This window comes from Platichthys flesus, chromosome 10 (assembly GCF_949316205.1).
Source record: "Platichthys flesus chromosome 10, fPlaFle2.1, whole genome shotgun sequence".
Classification (NCBI taxonomy): Eukaryota; Metazoa; Chordata; class Actinopteri; order Pleuronectiformes; family Pleuronectidae; genus Platichthys; species Platichthys flesus.
The window spans coordinates 17162418-17178274 of record NC_084954.1 but is presented as its reverse complement, the minus strand read 5'-3'; the positions used below and the strand labels follow the sequence as shown (position 1 = coordinate 17178274).

At 41.8% G+C, this 15857-nt stretch overlaps 2 protein-coding genes across 2 annotated transcripts in view; one reads left to right on the top strand and one right to left on the bottom strand.

The window, feature by feature from the left end:
* The window catches only part of trappc12 (trafficking protein particle complex subunit 12), a 33338-nt gene extending 30198 nt beyond the window's left edge, over nucleotides 1-3140 (bottom strand). The window contains exons 1-2 of the mRNA XM_062396799.1: nucleotides 3097-3140; nucleotides 1298-2669 (exon numbers count right to left, since the gene is read on the bottom strand). Of these exons, the coding sequence (XP_062252783.1) occupies nucleotides 1298-2659 (1362 nt within the window). The 5' untranslated portion in view covers nucleotides 2660-2669; nucleotides 3097-3140. The remainder of the gene's footprint in view (nucleotides 1-1297; nucleotides 2670-3096) is intronic.
* Nucleotides 3141-3326: 186 nt separating this feature from the next.
* Nucleotides 3327-15857, top strand: part of eipr1 (EARP complex and GARP complex interacting protein 1) — a 56447-nt gene continuing 43916 nt past the window's right edge. The window contains exons 1-3 of the mRNA XM_062397691.1: nucleotides 3327-3479; nucleotides 3716-3799; nucleotides 10896-11028. Coding sequence (XP_062253675.1) covers nucleotides 3438-3479; nucleotides 3716-3799; nucleotides 10896-11028 — 259 coding nt within the window. The 5' untranslated portion in view covers nucleotides 3327-3437. The remainder of the gene's footprint in view (nucleotides 3480-3715; nucleotides 3800-10895; nucleotides 11029-15857) is intronic.

The window sequence follows — 15857 nt, the reverse complement described above, 5'->3', positions numbered from 1 at the left end:
TTTGTACAGAAATTTCCGCAAATTAAATGTTTTGCTGGCTACAACAGATAGAGCAGTCCTGGATTTTGACACATTTTGTGAGTAAATCGGCCCGTATGGGTTTCCACAAATTATAGGTGAGAAAATGAAACAAATACATTTTAAACATTGGTAATTTTGTACTGTAAATGTCCTCATCTGTAATCTGAGGTTTACTGACTTTGCCCTAAACTTGCTGTGTTAATGAATGTTCCTTGTAGAGGAGCTTCAGGATGGCTGTACCCTCTAATTGCTGCATCAAGTTTACGCCACTTTATGAGACGTTAATCCGGAGTGGCCTTCATGAGTACTACAATAGTGAGGGCCAGATATCTTTACTTAAGCGTTTACCTGACTTAAACACAAGTCATTTACTATTCTAGTTAGCATGCTTGAGATGGACAGAGAGCTTAAGCTGCATTGTATGTTTCATCACTTGATTTCTCGGTTGTTGTTCATTTTTCTAGCCTACACACATGAGCTGATCTATAGCTCTATGTGGGGCATATCCAAAAATACAGAAATGGTAAATGGTAGATGGTTTTGTATTTATATAGCGCTTTTCTAGTCTTGATGACCACTCAAAGCGCTTTACAGTACAGTTTTACATTCACCCATTCACACACACATTCATACAGTGCATCTATTTGCAGCACTTTGTTGTTCTAGGGGGGCCATTCGGGGTTCAGCATCTTGCCCAAGGATACTTGGGCATGCAGATGGGTCAGACTGGGGATCGAACTGCCGACCTTCAGGTTAGAGGACGACCACTCTAACCCCTCAGCCACAGACACAGAAATTAGGACAATAGAGATATTAATGGGTAGTTATGGAGACGCATAACTTCTATCCTCTGGTACATTACATAGGTCTTTATGTAAATGTCAACGTGCCCGTTTCTCATAAGTCCAGGGGCCGGACTTTAAGGACAACTTTGGTGCTGGGTTTGCTGACGTTGCAGCTTCTGATTGGTTAGGGGTGTTGGACCTGTCACTTTGACATGTATACGTCATGTCCTGCCTCCTGCATCCCTAAACTTAATGATACTTATTATAATAATTTCTGTTTCAGAACAAATGTTGACACTGATTCTAAATAATATATGCTTTTTTAATGAGAAAAATTATTCTGTATAATAGTGAGATACATTCAATTAAATGATATGACCAGCCACCACTTCAAAGTGTTCAATTAGTGTAGTGGCTCTGTAAAAGGAGAACTTTCTCCCGTTCTAAAACCCATCAGTTGTAGTATTTTACTGCCCGTGTGCTTGTCCTACCTGCAGGTTATCAAACTTGAGTCCTGGCATGGTAAGTTTGCTGGTCTCCACAAAGGCTGGGCTGAACTGCTGAGTGGCCACAGAGATCAGCACCTTCCTGGTCTCTTCAGATGGCTGCCAGGCATCATGGCGCCTATCCACCTCACTCAGGCTCAGCGCTGTCGCAAACGGGTCATCATTGCCTGAGAATACAGCTTGGAGCTGATTGAAGGGCTGTGGTAGAGTGGTTGGGACTGAGGCAGGTGGAGCAGTTGGAGCTGGGACTATTTGGGGTGTAGGAGGTTGGGTTTTAGTGGTTGTTTCTGTAGGGACGGGGCCAAACACTGTAATAAGGGTGGGAGTGTCAGAGTCCAAGGGCCCTGCAGCAGAGGAGATGGATGAGGAGGTGGAAGAAAGCTGGCGCTCAGGTGTGGGGGCTATGGGTGCAGGGCTGGCGCCCGGAGGAATCTCTGCATTGGGATTGGAAACAGAGATGAAGTCGGAGGGGGCAGTAAATGAATCAAAGAAGTCCGTAGCTGGATTGGTCTGTCCATTGTCGGTGAAGAATTTACTGAGGCTGGGGCTGGGTTGGCATACAAGAGGGGCTGTTAACTTGGTGGGGGTCACAGCATCGTCACCTCCCCCACCACTCCCCATGCTAAAGCTGGGGGACTTGATGAGGGTGGGCTGGAAGCCATCAGGCACCAGAGACTTGGGATGGGTCCCGTGGCTGAATATGGTGCACACTGGAAGAGGCTTGTGTTTTGGGCTCATCCCGCTGGCTTCCTCTGTAGCTGGATCCTCACTTTGAAGGTCAATCTGTGGATCCTGTGTGTCAACCAGAGGTGAAAAAAAAGCCACAGCATCCTCTTGTGAGTCTGTCTGCTCTTTTGTGTCCTCTTCTACTTCCTCCTCAGAAGCCCCTCCCTCATGTCCCTCCACTGGAACTTGAAGAGTAGTTATAGTCGGTCCAGTTTCACTTAGTTCCTGCTTGTCTCCTGAGATCTCTCCTGCATTCTCCCTTTCCTCCTCCTCATCATCATCCTCCTTCTCCTCCTCCTCCTCTCCATCCAGAAAAGAGTCAATGGGCGCCACATCATTCTCCTCACTGTTTAAAGGCGAATCCGAAATCATGACACTCTCCATCATCTGCTCATTGAGCTTTTCCATCAGGCTCTCTGAAGGTGTGGCAATGCTGACCTCCTGAGGAGAGGCAAACTCTCCACCACCCAGGTCGATGCTGTCCTCCGTGGGCAGGACGAGGTCTCTGGAGGGGATCTGGAGGGACGTTGGCTCTGGGCTGACTGGAGCGTCCGTTTTTACATCCTCCACGGTGATGTCCAAGGTGACTGGCCGCTGAGCAGCAGCATCCCCACTTTCCATCTTACCGACACTGACAATATAAACAGAGGGAATTTACCTTTTAACATTAACAGTGACTATTCAATATTCTTGCTCAACGGTGCCTTGGTCACTTCCTGTAATTGTATGCTAAATACTGACAAACCCTTATCGACAGCACCGGGCTGCGGTTTCAGACGCAGGGTCGGTTCACTTCGGTTCACTTCAAGCTTTCGGTTTCATCAAGAAACGAGCAGTTAATGCGTAAAGCAGAGGTTGTTGCATGGTTGTTGTTAGCTATCCTGCTATTGCTAAATTAGCCGACTGCTAAGCTAACCTAACCTAACTTAGCAGCTGTGTCACACACGCTTCAATGAGAGCTAGCCGCGCTTTAAAAGCAGCGGAACATGCTGCTATGCTAACCACAGCGCTACACAATGACAGCTAGAGTATAAAACACAACAACGGGGTTCTCTTACCGTAGAGCTGACTGACAGCGAGAGAAGCTCCACGGGAAATCTACATGTACGGTGGCTCACAGCTGACAAACCTGACGCCGCAGCGGTGTTTGGTATTCTCAACGCCCTCTACGCACTATTCAACCCGATAAGCAACGTCGCACGAGTTCCGCTACGTACGTTACCCGCACGGTTGCGCTTCTCCTCTTTTCAAATCGCGGAAGTGCTGTGCAGCTCCTGTGTTGTGTTGTGTTCTGTCCGCAGCACAATTTCTTATTGATATTTACTTCATGTCCCCCCCCCCCCGTGAGACAACGCTTTTAAAAGAATAAGGAAGTGCTTATTTTCATAACGAACCCAACATGGAGGACGACGCTCCTGTCATCTACGGTCTCGAGTTTCAGGTACATGTTGATGCTACACTGACAGCTAACGTTAGCTCAGCTCTATTATATTATATTATATCCCTCAAATGAGACCTTCTTAGCTATTCTCCTCCGTGTCACCCTGTTACACCCATACCCTTTACTTTGTTGGCTTCATATATGACTGTTTTACTTAATGTTACCTCATCGCGGTAGTTATTAACAGGTTGTTTATTGTGGATGTACAGTCATGTACCTGTGTGTTTACCTTTCAGGCACGAGCTCTGACTGCTCAGACAGCTGAGACTGACGCCATCCGTTTCCTCGTGGGCACCCAGTCTCTGAAGTTTGACAACCAGGTGAGAAAAACACTCTATGGCGGGTTTTATATTCCATGTAAAGCCCTGATGGAAGAGACGTTTCCCAACCGGGGGCAGGGGACCCACTGTTGTTACTCATTTATGTCATAGTGGTAGCTTGTGTGGCTGTGCAGCTGTTTGATACTTGTCTTTTAATAATAAGTGTCGCACAACCATCCTGCTACCTGCTGCATTGTTTTCTTCTTGAGAAATGCATTACACTGCATCTGCTGGGTTCAAGTGCTGATTATTTTCATTATAGATTATTTTCTTGATGAATCCATCAGTTTTACCAGATGTTTATCTGTATACAAGGGATCCCTAAGCAGCCTCCTCAAGTGTCTTGTTTTGTCCCTGTTCATTGTGGGTTAGGGGAAGATGATGTTGCACCTTGTGAAGCCCTATCAGTCAAATTGTGACCTGTGATTGTTGGCTATCCAAATATAATTTGATTGATTGATTGTTAATAAGTACTATAAGTTGAAGTGTGTGTATAAGTATATAGTTTATACGTGTAAATAAGAGGTTAAGATTTCTGAAACATAAAACAAGCTTGGCAAAAACAAGCTACATTTCATAGTCTTCCACATTTAACTCTCTGTCTTGCACTTTGCTCTTAGCCAAAATAATTTTTTATAATATTTTCCTTAAAAGTTTAATTTTGAAGCAACTGCAGGTGATACATTTCTTTTTTGTATACAGTGGTATAAAATGAAATTTCATTTCTGGGAAAGGATGTGACAAAGTCATTAATAACTTCCTCCAGATCACAGGCACACAGATGGAAATTGTTTTTTGTAATATCTGTTAAATGTTAAAAGCATGACCAAATAACCTAAAATCTGGGGTCAGTGGGGGCGGGCAGCGCAAATTTACTCTGCGGACCAATTTGAATCTCGTTCAATGTCATTGGATAAACTGCAGCAACAGTCAGCAACTGGCAGCCTACTAGGATGATCCGTCCACAAGACAATTCTGATAACTTGACTTTTTTCATTTCAACAGACATTCGTGAACTCGTGCTGATCTGCATCATGGCAGCAACATTCATAGAGTCACTTCCTCATAATTTGTCTACAAAATAAAACAACTAAATGGTAGATCAAAATATGTAAACAATGAAAATGGTTAATTGACTATAGTGCAGAATCCTCAAGTCCAAACATCCACAGTTGACTTGTTTTATCCAACCAACCAAAGATGTATATAAACTGAAGAAAATGATGATGATTGATCACTTCTCTAACCATTTCAGTCTTGATGTTGAGATTCTTGCTTAAAAAATTAATCAAATTCTGTAATTGCAGTTTACTTTTCTGATTGTAGAGTTATTGATTAATCAACAAATTAATTCAGCAACAAATCCTAATAAGAAATCAAAGTGGTTGTCGATTAATAATGTATTACCCTACAGTAGCAGCAACAGTGACAAGCTGGGGGTCCATGGCCTTTGGGCTGTAGCACCCAGCGTTGTGTAAAAAAGTTAAAATTAATTATAGGTTTCAGCGTATACATCAATGACTGCACTGAAGCCATTGTCATACTAATTAATTGACAGATCTGTTGCACGTGCATCCGTGATGTATTTGACCTGTGTGGGTTATCAACAAAGGTCTGTAGTGAGGCTTCTGTGCTTTGTGTGTCTCTGTCTGTGCGTGTGTGCGTGTGTGCGTGTGTGTGTGTGAACGAATGCATACATGCATGCAGAGGTCATTACAGAGACAGATGACAGAAACAGTTGGCTCTAAATGGGGGGAGAAATAATTAGCTCTCTTAGAGCAAGAGGAAGAGAGGGATGCGAGTGTGTTCGTATGTGTGTGTGTGTGGGAGAAAGAGAAGGATTTGTGCCTTGATAAAAAAAAAAAACTGCCAATTTTCTGGCAGACTTCAGTGTGAAAACTGAAAAACTGGGACTGAATACAGACGTAGTTCAATCCAAGGTTTGTGTAGACACTGTGCTTGTTACGAAGGGCGACAATGCATCCCAGTTGGTCTTTGTAATTGTTATGCACTGTCACTATCTTAACATACTCCTCCTAACACTTTCCTCCACTCTGGTGTGAGCACAGAGCTGAAACACAACAAAACCAAAGAGGCGAATTCTTCAGAGTCATGTTGATCTCATCCTGGTATTATTGTTGGATTTAAATAGTAAGAAAGTGATAATTGCTCATTAATTCAGACTTGTTGCTTTGAGGCAACTACACACTGTGATTCTGTGTCAGATGAAAATTAATAATGCGAGAAATCGTCGGTTGTCGCTTCAAAGAAGGCAAATCCAGCTTTTTGTCTCCTCAAATTGATTCTGATACTGATTCCTGTTTTTAATTTGACCCTTTTACTTCTGACCAATATCTACTGAAGGAAATTAAGTCAGGGTTAGGGTTCCTGCTACCTGTTACATTGTTTATCTGCATTGTTTCTGCCGAATAATCTAGTTGGATCTGTACCTGTGACTGACGGCTGATAAAGATCATATAAAGATCACTGCCTGCTACAGCTCTGCATTGAGCCTCAGTATGTTTCAGACAAAATGCTTGCGGGCTTGACTACTTTTTATCTGTCAAGATGGTTGCCATTCCAGATAAAATGATTATAGTCAAAAAATTCATGGCCCAGAGACATGACAGACTTCATGATGCTCCCCGTCCAAATTCCAATTTTTGTTTCCTATCTTTAACAACCTGTTTGACCTCACCAGAAAGGAAGCACTTGCAACTGACATCAGGGGACAAGGATGTAAACAAACATGGCGTATGAAGTGGTGTGTATAATACTTTGTGTTTTGTGCTTTGAAAAGCCCAAAATCTTTTCCTCTGTTTCACAGTTCGACCTTGTGACACTAACGGCATCATTCCCCTTTTGCTTCGCCAAGTGTACGTTTGTCAGCCGTGCTCCAATTGTTCAACGTCACAGAGGTACAAAGCCTGTTGTGTAAAATGGAAAAAAAAGAAATTCGGCATCCTAAATGTGGCGTTGGTTTTCATCCATGTCGCCCAATGCCCGTTAATAATTTCAAGACTCACCTGATGCCCTACGTCTTAAGGGTCAGGCTATAATCGGGCTGATATTGTGTAGTGTGTCTGAACCCTGCCTACAGGACAGTGAGCAGTTGTTTGGCTGTAGCTGCCGCCTGGAAAGATGTTTATTTTAAATTGGCAGCAGGTCAAAGCCTTTACTAGTGCTAGCTGCTATCTGCTGTTGACCTCTAATCTCACACACCTTAATTGAACAAATTGTAGTTTAAAATAGAGAACATGGATCGCAGTATAAACACATGTTATAAAAGCATAGTAAATGTAGTAGAGAGAACAAGAAAGACTTGGCTTCATGCTGACCCATATCATGCTCTTCCAAAAACTTAAGAATCCTCCTTGACTCTGATTTGAATTTTAAAACTGAGATTGATACAATGGGTTATTTGGTAATGCTTTGTTTCAAAACCAAGTCATATCTGTTTGCCTGTAATCCGGAAAATGTTTTCTTGACTTTATCACATCCTTAACCTGTCTTAACGTGCTATTTTGAAATCAGGAATAGCTCTAGAGTCTAGATTTTTTTTTTTAGGTCATGAAAATACTTAAGTTCAAGATGTCTTGTCTATAACCGAGCACAATACCATTATTATCATGAGAAAAACATAGGGTCCAAAACTATACATAACCATTTGTTCTATTCGGATTGGTTTGAAAATGCCTTATGTGTTAATCCAAGTAGTTAAAATACAAAAGGCAATGTCTTTATTGACCTCTACTTTGTTTTCTAATATCAACGTCAAAGGGCATTCAAAGCTTTAAATCCTAAATGGGATCATTATTCATCCTCTGTTCTGTTCTTTCAGATCAGCCTCCATTAGACTCCTGGGTTCACTCAGTGCGGTGCCTTTTATTCATGAAGCTCATTCTCTCTTCCACTCTGCGTAGCTTTGCTGGCAAACATTGGTAGGCTCAGTTCTTCCCGAGTTCGAACTTGCCATATGAAAAATGTGTTTTCGATTGGCATTTCAGCCCTGATAGCTTCCGCTGTACCATAAGCCCGCTGGCCTCTCCACCTCCCATTAAGCATAATGCAGGTTGGAAATGCCTCTCTTAACTCGCCGAGCACCTCTCAAATCCCTCAGAGACCAATAGCTGGAATGACAGATCGGAGGGAGCGTCGGCATGGCATTTAAGGCTGCTAACGAGATAAAGCGCCTGAGCCTGGCACCTCTCACCCGCTCGCCTCTCCTTCGCCCTGCTCGCTGTCATCTGTGCGGCTCAAGAGCTTTAGCGGAGACACGTCTGAAGTGGGGGCCACAAGCCATGCTCGTCTTTACCCTTCTCTTACCCCCTTCTTCCCAGACTCCCCCTCCGCTCCTCTATACCTCAATTCCTCCCACTAGCGGCACATAATTAACAGCACTGGGCCGGATGCCCAAGTGGCTGAAGGCTATGAGTCACTCCCCGGGCCCGGAAGAATGGCGGATAAATCACCTGAGGGAGGAGGAGGGTTAGAACTTCTCTCTCCCCTCACACCTGAGTTCATTTGGGGGGACCCTATTACTAGGCCTTCCAATTACCCTGTCCCGCCGGCCTGAATTTATTTGTACCGCTCCCTCTCCGCCATAAAATTATAACTTTGCGTAATAATTTTTTGCTCGATGCAGTCTAACCCAAGGTTAATAGCCGCCTAGCTGACTTTGAAAAGGCTGAAGGATGCTGCTGCTCCGACGCTCTTCTCTTCCTCCTCCTCCTGCTCCGTACGCCCCCTCCTTTCATCCTCTTGTTCTGCCTGTAAAAGTAGTACTGGCAAGGGGAGTGGAAATGCCTAGCAGGAGTTATTGTCCAGTGCGACCCCATTAACAGTCCCCCGAGGTGCAGTAAGTGTCTCTCTTATGGGAGAAACTGCCATATATTGTCTGATCAAACCTTGAGGCCCTCACTGTTTTACGGCAGCGGTGGGCCCTGAACTGCTTTCAGTGGAGGGCCCTCATAGAATAGATTTCCATCTAATGAAAAGAGATCATGGAGGAGTTTCCATTAACTTCTTATGGATAAAAGTTGAGCTTGTTTATTCAACTTGTGAGTGCTGCCGTGTGCACGGCTGTTGATTGTGTTATTAAAGTGCAGCCAAGGCCTCAATTTTACGCCAGGTCAAGGAGCTACACGGCTGAAAAAGGATTTATAGCTGAGTATTATGTAGTGGTGTAAGTGTTTACAAGTTCTTGGCATTCATCTTCTGCATCCTCAACCCTGACGAGAACAATTCCATCTCAGGGTCATACTATTTGAACTTTCACCTGTATTCTTCTGTGGCACGCAAGCATCAGTTTAACATCACTTATTCAGATTTAGCACCACTTCCCGACTGGTGAGCCTTGGTTCACCTGTTATGGAATTAAACCGCAACAAAAGGCTTTTTACCCTGTTAAGAAGTACCCGCAGCTTTACAAAATTATATTTAAAGGATGCCAACCTCAGACGCATAATTGCATCAGACATTCCCCTCATGTCAGCAGAATGTCAAACCAGCCGGGTTAAAGGAGGAATCCATTTAAAAATGCATCCTAAAGAAGCTGTCTTACATTTTGGGGAATACGCTCAGTCACTTCCTCTGCAAGACGTTCATGTTATGCCTACTGCTCAATAAGGGATTATCGGACTGGGTTTGAGTCAATTCAGGACTTCCGAAGATCCCAGGGTCGTTTCAGTTTTCAAGTTGATCTGATCAGATTATCTGGCTTAATAATTCTGTACTATCAGAGGTTTACAGACTTAATGTTATCAACTAAATCAGAGCCTCTCTGATTTTAAAGTGTTAATATCAAACACATTTCAAAATTGGGGAGACAAGTATGAAAGGAACAGTGATTGGCCGAGTGAGAACCACAGCCATAAGAGTGAGTTCACGGGAAGCGTCACCAACTAGATGTTTTGAACTTGTGTTTAGAACTGAAACATGGCTGCCTACAGTGTAGATGACTTTTTTTTCCCGTATTAGGAGGACAATAGAAAAGAGGGCAAACTGGAAATGTTGAAATGTGGCAACAGAATGAGAGCATGACTGATAAGGCAAGTTACTCAGTTCCTAATTCTGAATTCGCTCACAAAATCGGTGTGCTCCTTTTTCCCGATTGAATTGTCCATAGTGCAAATACATTCTCAGAATTGAAATAATTTTCATATGTCATTATGTCTGTGTTCTCCCACATTTGATAATTTCCCATTTTAAAAATATGTATTTAATAATTATCATTATTTGTTTGGCCTTTTGTGCTGTTTGTCAGTACATGTCTTTTATCTTGTGTTGTTTTTTAATTTTTGAATTGCTGTAAACCAAATTGCCTTTGGGATTATTAGTCAGTTTGCGGTAGTAATAGTAAAGATTTGTGTTGTGTATTTTATTGTATTGTGTAGCTATTTGCCACTGCCTCCAGTGTTTATGCTAAAAGAGGTTGACCCTCTGTCACCTTCTAACTTAATACACAGCTATTCAACACTGACATTGGCTTTCTATATTGTTCTCATTCACGTATTTAACTAATAAATTAATCTTACAGTATGCAAAACAATAACAAACAGAAGAAATTAGAGGACACAAAGCTAAACAAAATCTGTGCTCACACAAATGTCTCTTTGAAAAATAACACAATTAAAAACCTTTCACCGAAAAGCTCACATTGATAATGCTCCCATCCTCACTCCCTTTGAGTTGGGCTAATTGTCTTAAAAATGAATGAGATTTTTATTGATTTTCTTTTTTGTACCTTATGCTCCGACTCCCCCAACACGTCATAAATGCAAAACTCCCTCGAATGGAACTTGACCTCTTAAAGTGCCTTAATCGTCACTTTAAAGGCCAAATCGAGATGAAAAGTTTTCAGCTGTATGAAGTTGATTGAGGAAAAAAAAAGAACCAAAGCGACGTCTGCCCTTGAAATTGCATTTACTGTCATATTAAAAGAGGAACCTTCTTCTTTTCCAGAGGAATCTGAGGAATGAGTGGAGCTTTGAACTGTGGTTGGTGTGTGGAGGGAGGATCACACAGTGTTTTAAAGCTCTGGCTTCATCCTCAACACATCTCTTCCTCACTGTCTCTGCCTCTCTGTTATTTCCAGATCCACATCATTGACTTTGATGATGAGAATAACATCATTAATAAGAATGTCCTTCTGCACCAAGCTGGGGAGATATGGCACATTGGCGCCAGTCCTGCAGATAAGGCTGTGCTTACCACCTGCTATAGCAAAAGTGAGTCCCACTGTTTCCTTATGTCTCTGGCTCTATTCTTTGCCTCTGTATTCAGCATATTTCTCTTTCTCTTTTTCCTTCTGTTTCTCTTTGTCTCCTTTTTGCATTTGCTGAATATCTTCTTTACTTTGTCTACATATCCTAATGTCCTAATGAACTAATACTGACCTGGAGTCCAGTTGAAACTCAGAACATGTAATTGCATCTTTAACAGATGACCTGTCTCCACAGGTCTGCTAGTATAGCGGACTTGTTCAGAGTCATGTTCAGACTGATAGAATCAATACTAATGTGTGGACATGATGACCCAAGTGAGGGATGGTAGCAGCAGCTGCAAATTCACTGTCTGCCAGGGGAAACAAATCCTTTAAGGTCAGGGACATGTATGTCAAATGTAATATTATAAACATGTTATTTTAGGATTTACAATATATCTGTACAGAATTTAAAGTAGAAAACAATCTACAACAGACCAAGGCAGGTAAACCCATTGCGATCGAAAAGGAAGTACCTTGGAATGTTGGACAGTGTGAACATGTCAACCTTCACATTCTCGTCCTCATACAGGCTGTGGTGAAGGAAGTCTTCAAAAATGTTACTCTAGTAAGAGTCTAAATATAATAGTATAGTAATTAAGTACTTTCTTTTAAATTAAACGTAAGTGTAGAGTGTTGCCTATTGCCTAATGCAATGGTCAACTTTATCATTAACTGTGACTCCTATAGATAGATAGATAGATTACTTTATTCATCCCCGAAGGGAAATTAAGTCGTCATAGCAGCAGCCGGTACATTTGAATAAAATAAAATAAAATAAAATAAAATAAAATAAAATAAAATATAAAATATAAAATATTGCGGTAGAAACAATAAAAACAGAAACACAAGATAAATGGGTAGATAAGGTGCAGTGGCAGATGATGGTAAGTACTGATGATATGATAATATGATAATGTTGTTTTTAGACAGTATATATAAAAAAAATATTACAGTATATATAGTATATAATATATATATGAAGGTAATTATACCAATATAATAATAGCAGTATATAGTAATAATAGCAGCAACAGTATATATTATAATGATAATAGTAAAATATAATATAATGTATAGTGTATAACATGTACACATGTATAAATATGTGTATATAGACTTATCTATACAAAGAATATATAAAGAGTATGATATAATATATGATATATATAGTACGGGTATAAATATAAGTATTTGGCTATAATACATAATATAATATACTATGAGTGTAAGAAAATGTAAACAGAGTGTGCAAAAGACAATATTATTGTATAAAGTGATGAATTGAGACAGGTATATTTAGTGCAGTTGTGTGATGGTGGCTCTGACAGAGGTAGATGCGTTGTACAGTCTTATTGCGGTTGGGAGGAACGACTTCCTGTATCGTTCCTTAGAGCAGCGGGGTTGAATGAGTCTGTGGCTGAAGCTGCTCCTTAGCTTGTCCAGTGTTATGTGGAGGGGGTGAGACGGATTGTCCATGATTGCCAGCAGTTTTGCCAGCATCCTGTCCTCCACCACCTCCTCCAGGGTAACAAGCTTAGAGCCAAACACAAGCAAACGTTATAAAAACACAAAAAAAAGGCAGTAGTACCAGGAGCTGCTACGACAGGCACCCGTTAGTACGGCCATTTGCTGTAGTGGAGTAAAAGTGAAATGTACCTGTAATTAAATCTGCTCACGTAAAGTAAAGATGCACGAAGTACAATAATGAAGTAAATGTACTTTGTTACATCCCAACACTGCATACAGGAGAATCAGAAATGTATTACTAACTAAATTCTTTCTGGAAACATATTTTACAACTATATTTTTTTTCACAATTTATAAATGACTACACACGTAGGAAATCAATGCATATTTATAAACACAGGAGGAAATGAAATTGAATATCTTTTATATACAATTGAAAAAAGATCCTCTTTGTGGCTGTTTGATGCTGGTGTCAGAATTTAAAAGTTTGAACATCTGATTCACTTTTTTTGGTCTTGACATATAGTGTAAATATTGTTGTCATATCCACGGATGTTCTCTCACACTTTCATGGCCTGAGAAAGGCTGACTTTGAAGTGAATAAAGTTTATAATCATGTAACAAAAGCACAGGGGAAAGTTCCTGCGGTTGAGAAGTGGCTTATAGTCTATGGTTAGTACGTACCGACTGCCAAGTAGGGACAAACCACAAGCCAGTGGCAGGTTGTTGAGGGATGTGCTGGAACAAGTCTTATCCATGGCTGCTTCGCATCGCACACCTCAGCCTCACATACAGGACTTAAAGGATCTGCCTCTAACGTTGTGGTGCCTGATATCACAGGACACCTTCGGTATTCTTGTGGAGTACATGTTCCAGCGGGTGGCAGTTAAAGTGGCAGCATTTATTTCTAAGGTATAAAAGTAAGAGTGTATAACACGATATACCTGTTCATTCATTAAATCAGATATGCTTTATGAATGGAGAGCATTTCAGTTTAACTATGGTCTTTTACAGAGTGTTGCATTATGGGTTGTTTGCCGCCTTATTATGTTGCACTCTGACAGTCTGAAAAATGTTGACTTGTCAGAGAAAATAATTATACAAGAGGGATGAGAGTGAGAGAGCAACCGCCTGCGCTACAGGAACTCCGTCAGGTGACAAGTGGCCACTGGAAAAGTGAGACGTCCAATACGAAGAAAGATTTTGGAAAACAGCCAAACACTGTTTCACTGTCAGGTGGTTTATGGCAGGAGGAGTGAATGTAAGTTCAAATCAACTCAGTTTTAACATCGTTATTTTGTCCAGCGCACAGTGTGATCACTCACAAAAATGATTACTTCAGGACATAGCGCTCATCTTCGGCGAGTGTATTTGTTTCGCTCTGCCTCGCTCTTGCTAATGCCTGAGTGCACGGTGAAAAACAACAACATGTGTTGTATTTTTATAACTACTGTAAGGATAATGGTCCAAAATGATGTGAAAATCCAAGCTGCTGGTTGTGTAATGGTGCAGGGAATGTTTTCTTGGCACATTTTGGGTCCCTTAACACCAATCAATCATGATTTAAACGCCACAGCCTTAATGAGAATTGTTGCTGACCATGTTCATCCCTTTATGGCCACAAGTTACCATCTTCTAATGGCTTCCTCCAGCATGATAATGCAGCGTATCATAAAGCAAAAGTCATCTCAAACTGGTATCATGAGCGTGACGATGACGTTGAGTGCACTTCAGTGGCCTCCCCAGTCACCAGATCTGAATCCAATAGAAAACCTTCAGGGTTTGGTTGTCTGGTTGAATGGGTGATTTGCACCTTTAATGTGCATCTGAAAAAATATGTTGAAATTATGGGATGCAGTCACGTCAACATCTCACAGCAGGGATATTTTTGGAAAGCCAAAACAAATTTCCCAGTGCGCTCTTCTTTCAAGTATAACCCCTATGTATTGGGAGTAGTGCTCTCCCTGGAAATTCTAAAAGGCGAGGCAGAGACACGCCTACCTAGCCCCTCAACCCCATCTCTCTCCCCCTCCCACATGGACATCGTAAACACAAACACATGCAGCATGCTAATTAGCTTGCAAAAAATAAGTCAGCTAGGATGTCTAGGACTCCAGAAATGCTGCATGAAGACTTTCCTGTCAGCCAAGACCAAAGTCATCCTTAGCTGTTTGGACCACTGGCACAGGTTGCCCGTGCTGAGACACCCGGGGCTACACTGTGTGTGAGGACTACGGTTGTCCCGCACTGGTGTGTGTGTGTGAGAGACAGCTGAGGGGCAGGAGAGGGTGGGGGACGATGTGGTGGTTTAGATTTAGATTGGATTTGAAAATGAGGTGTTGCTGGCCTCCTCCCTTTGATTGAGGGTGTTAGCCTTTTCAGCTATGTGTACATGTCATGATATAGAGACATCTCAAATGACGGTTTGAAAAACAAAGTGGTGTTATGAGTTATGTTCATCCCATAAATGTAGATTTTTTTTTTTATTTGGTAAGAAATGTGATATTAAAACCAATAATATGTATTTTATGAAACAGTCGTAAAATTTGGTTTGCAGCTCAAAAACACATTTAAGTTAAAAGTTGGTTGTAGAGTTAGAATTGCTGTTTGTTTTTGAGGGTCCTAGCAAGAATGTGTGACTGAGGTTGCAACACACAAGAGCAGGCAAACAGACCACACACACACACACGCACGTGAGCGCACACACACACACACACACACACACATCACCTCCATCTCTTTCTTTCCTCGCTCTCTTTTATTTCTCTTACTGTCTCTTCGTCTGTCAGGTGATCGCTACATGCTTGAGTTCACAGTATGACAGCCACTCTCGACCAGGCAGGATCTCCCGACATCTCACTTCGCACTGCTGCTCACACACACTCATGCACACACACACACACACACACACACAAACACACACACACACACACACACTCGCTCAGATACAGTATATACAGTACAAACAATATACACACACACTCAAGTGCATTCCTTACAATGTTTCTATATGCCGCCTCCCACCAGCGCTCCTGTTTGCGGGTAAGATAGGGCTTTTGTTCAAGATGATTGCTTGCCCACATACTCCAAATGCAAGGTTGTCTAAAACCACTCAAGAGCTTGTGGATTCGCACCACATTGCTCTTTAATTTGACAAACAGGCCTAACGCCAGTGTTTCGTAGCCCAACGCCTGCCCACACACTGTCGATAGCTATACCAAAAAGAAATTAGGCTCTTTTGCTTTCTCTCTCTATGCTTTCTCTCTCTCTCTCTCTCTCTCTCTCGCTCTGTGTCTGTGATCGGTTGTGCCTTCCAGCCTTAAA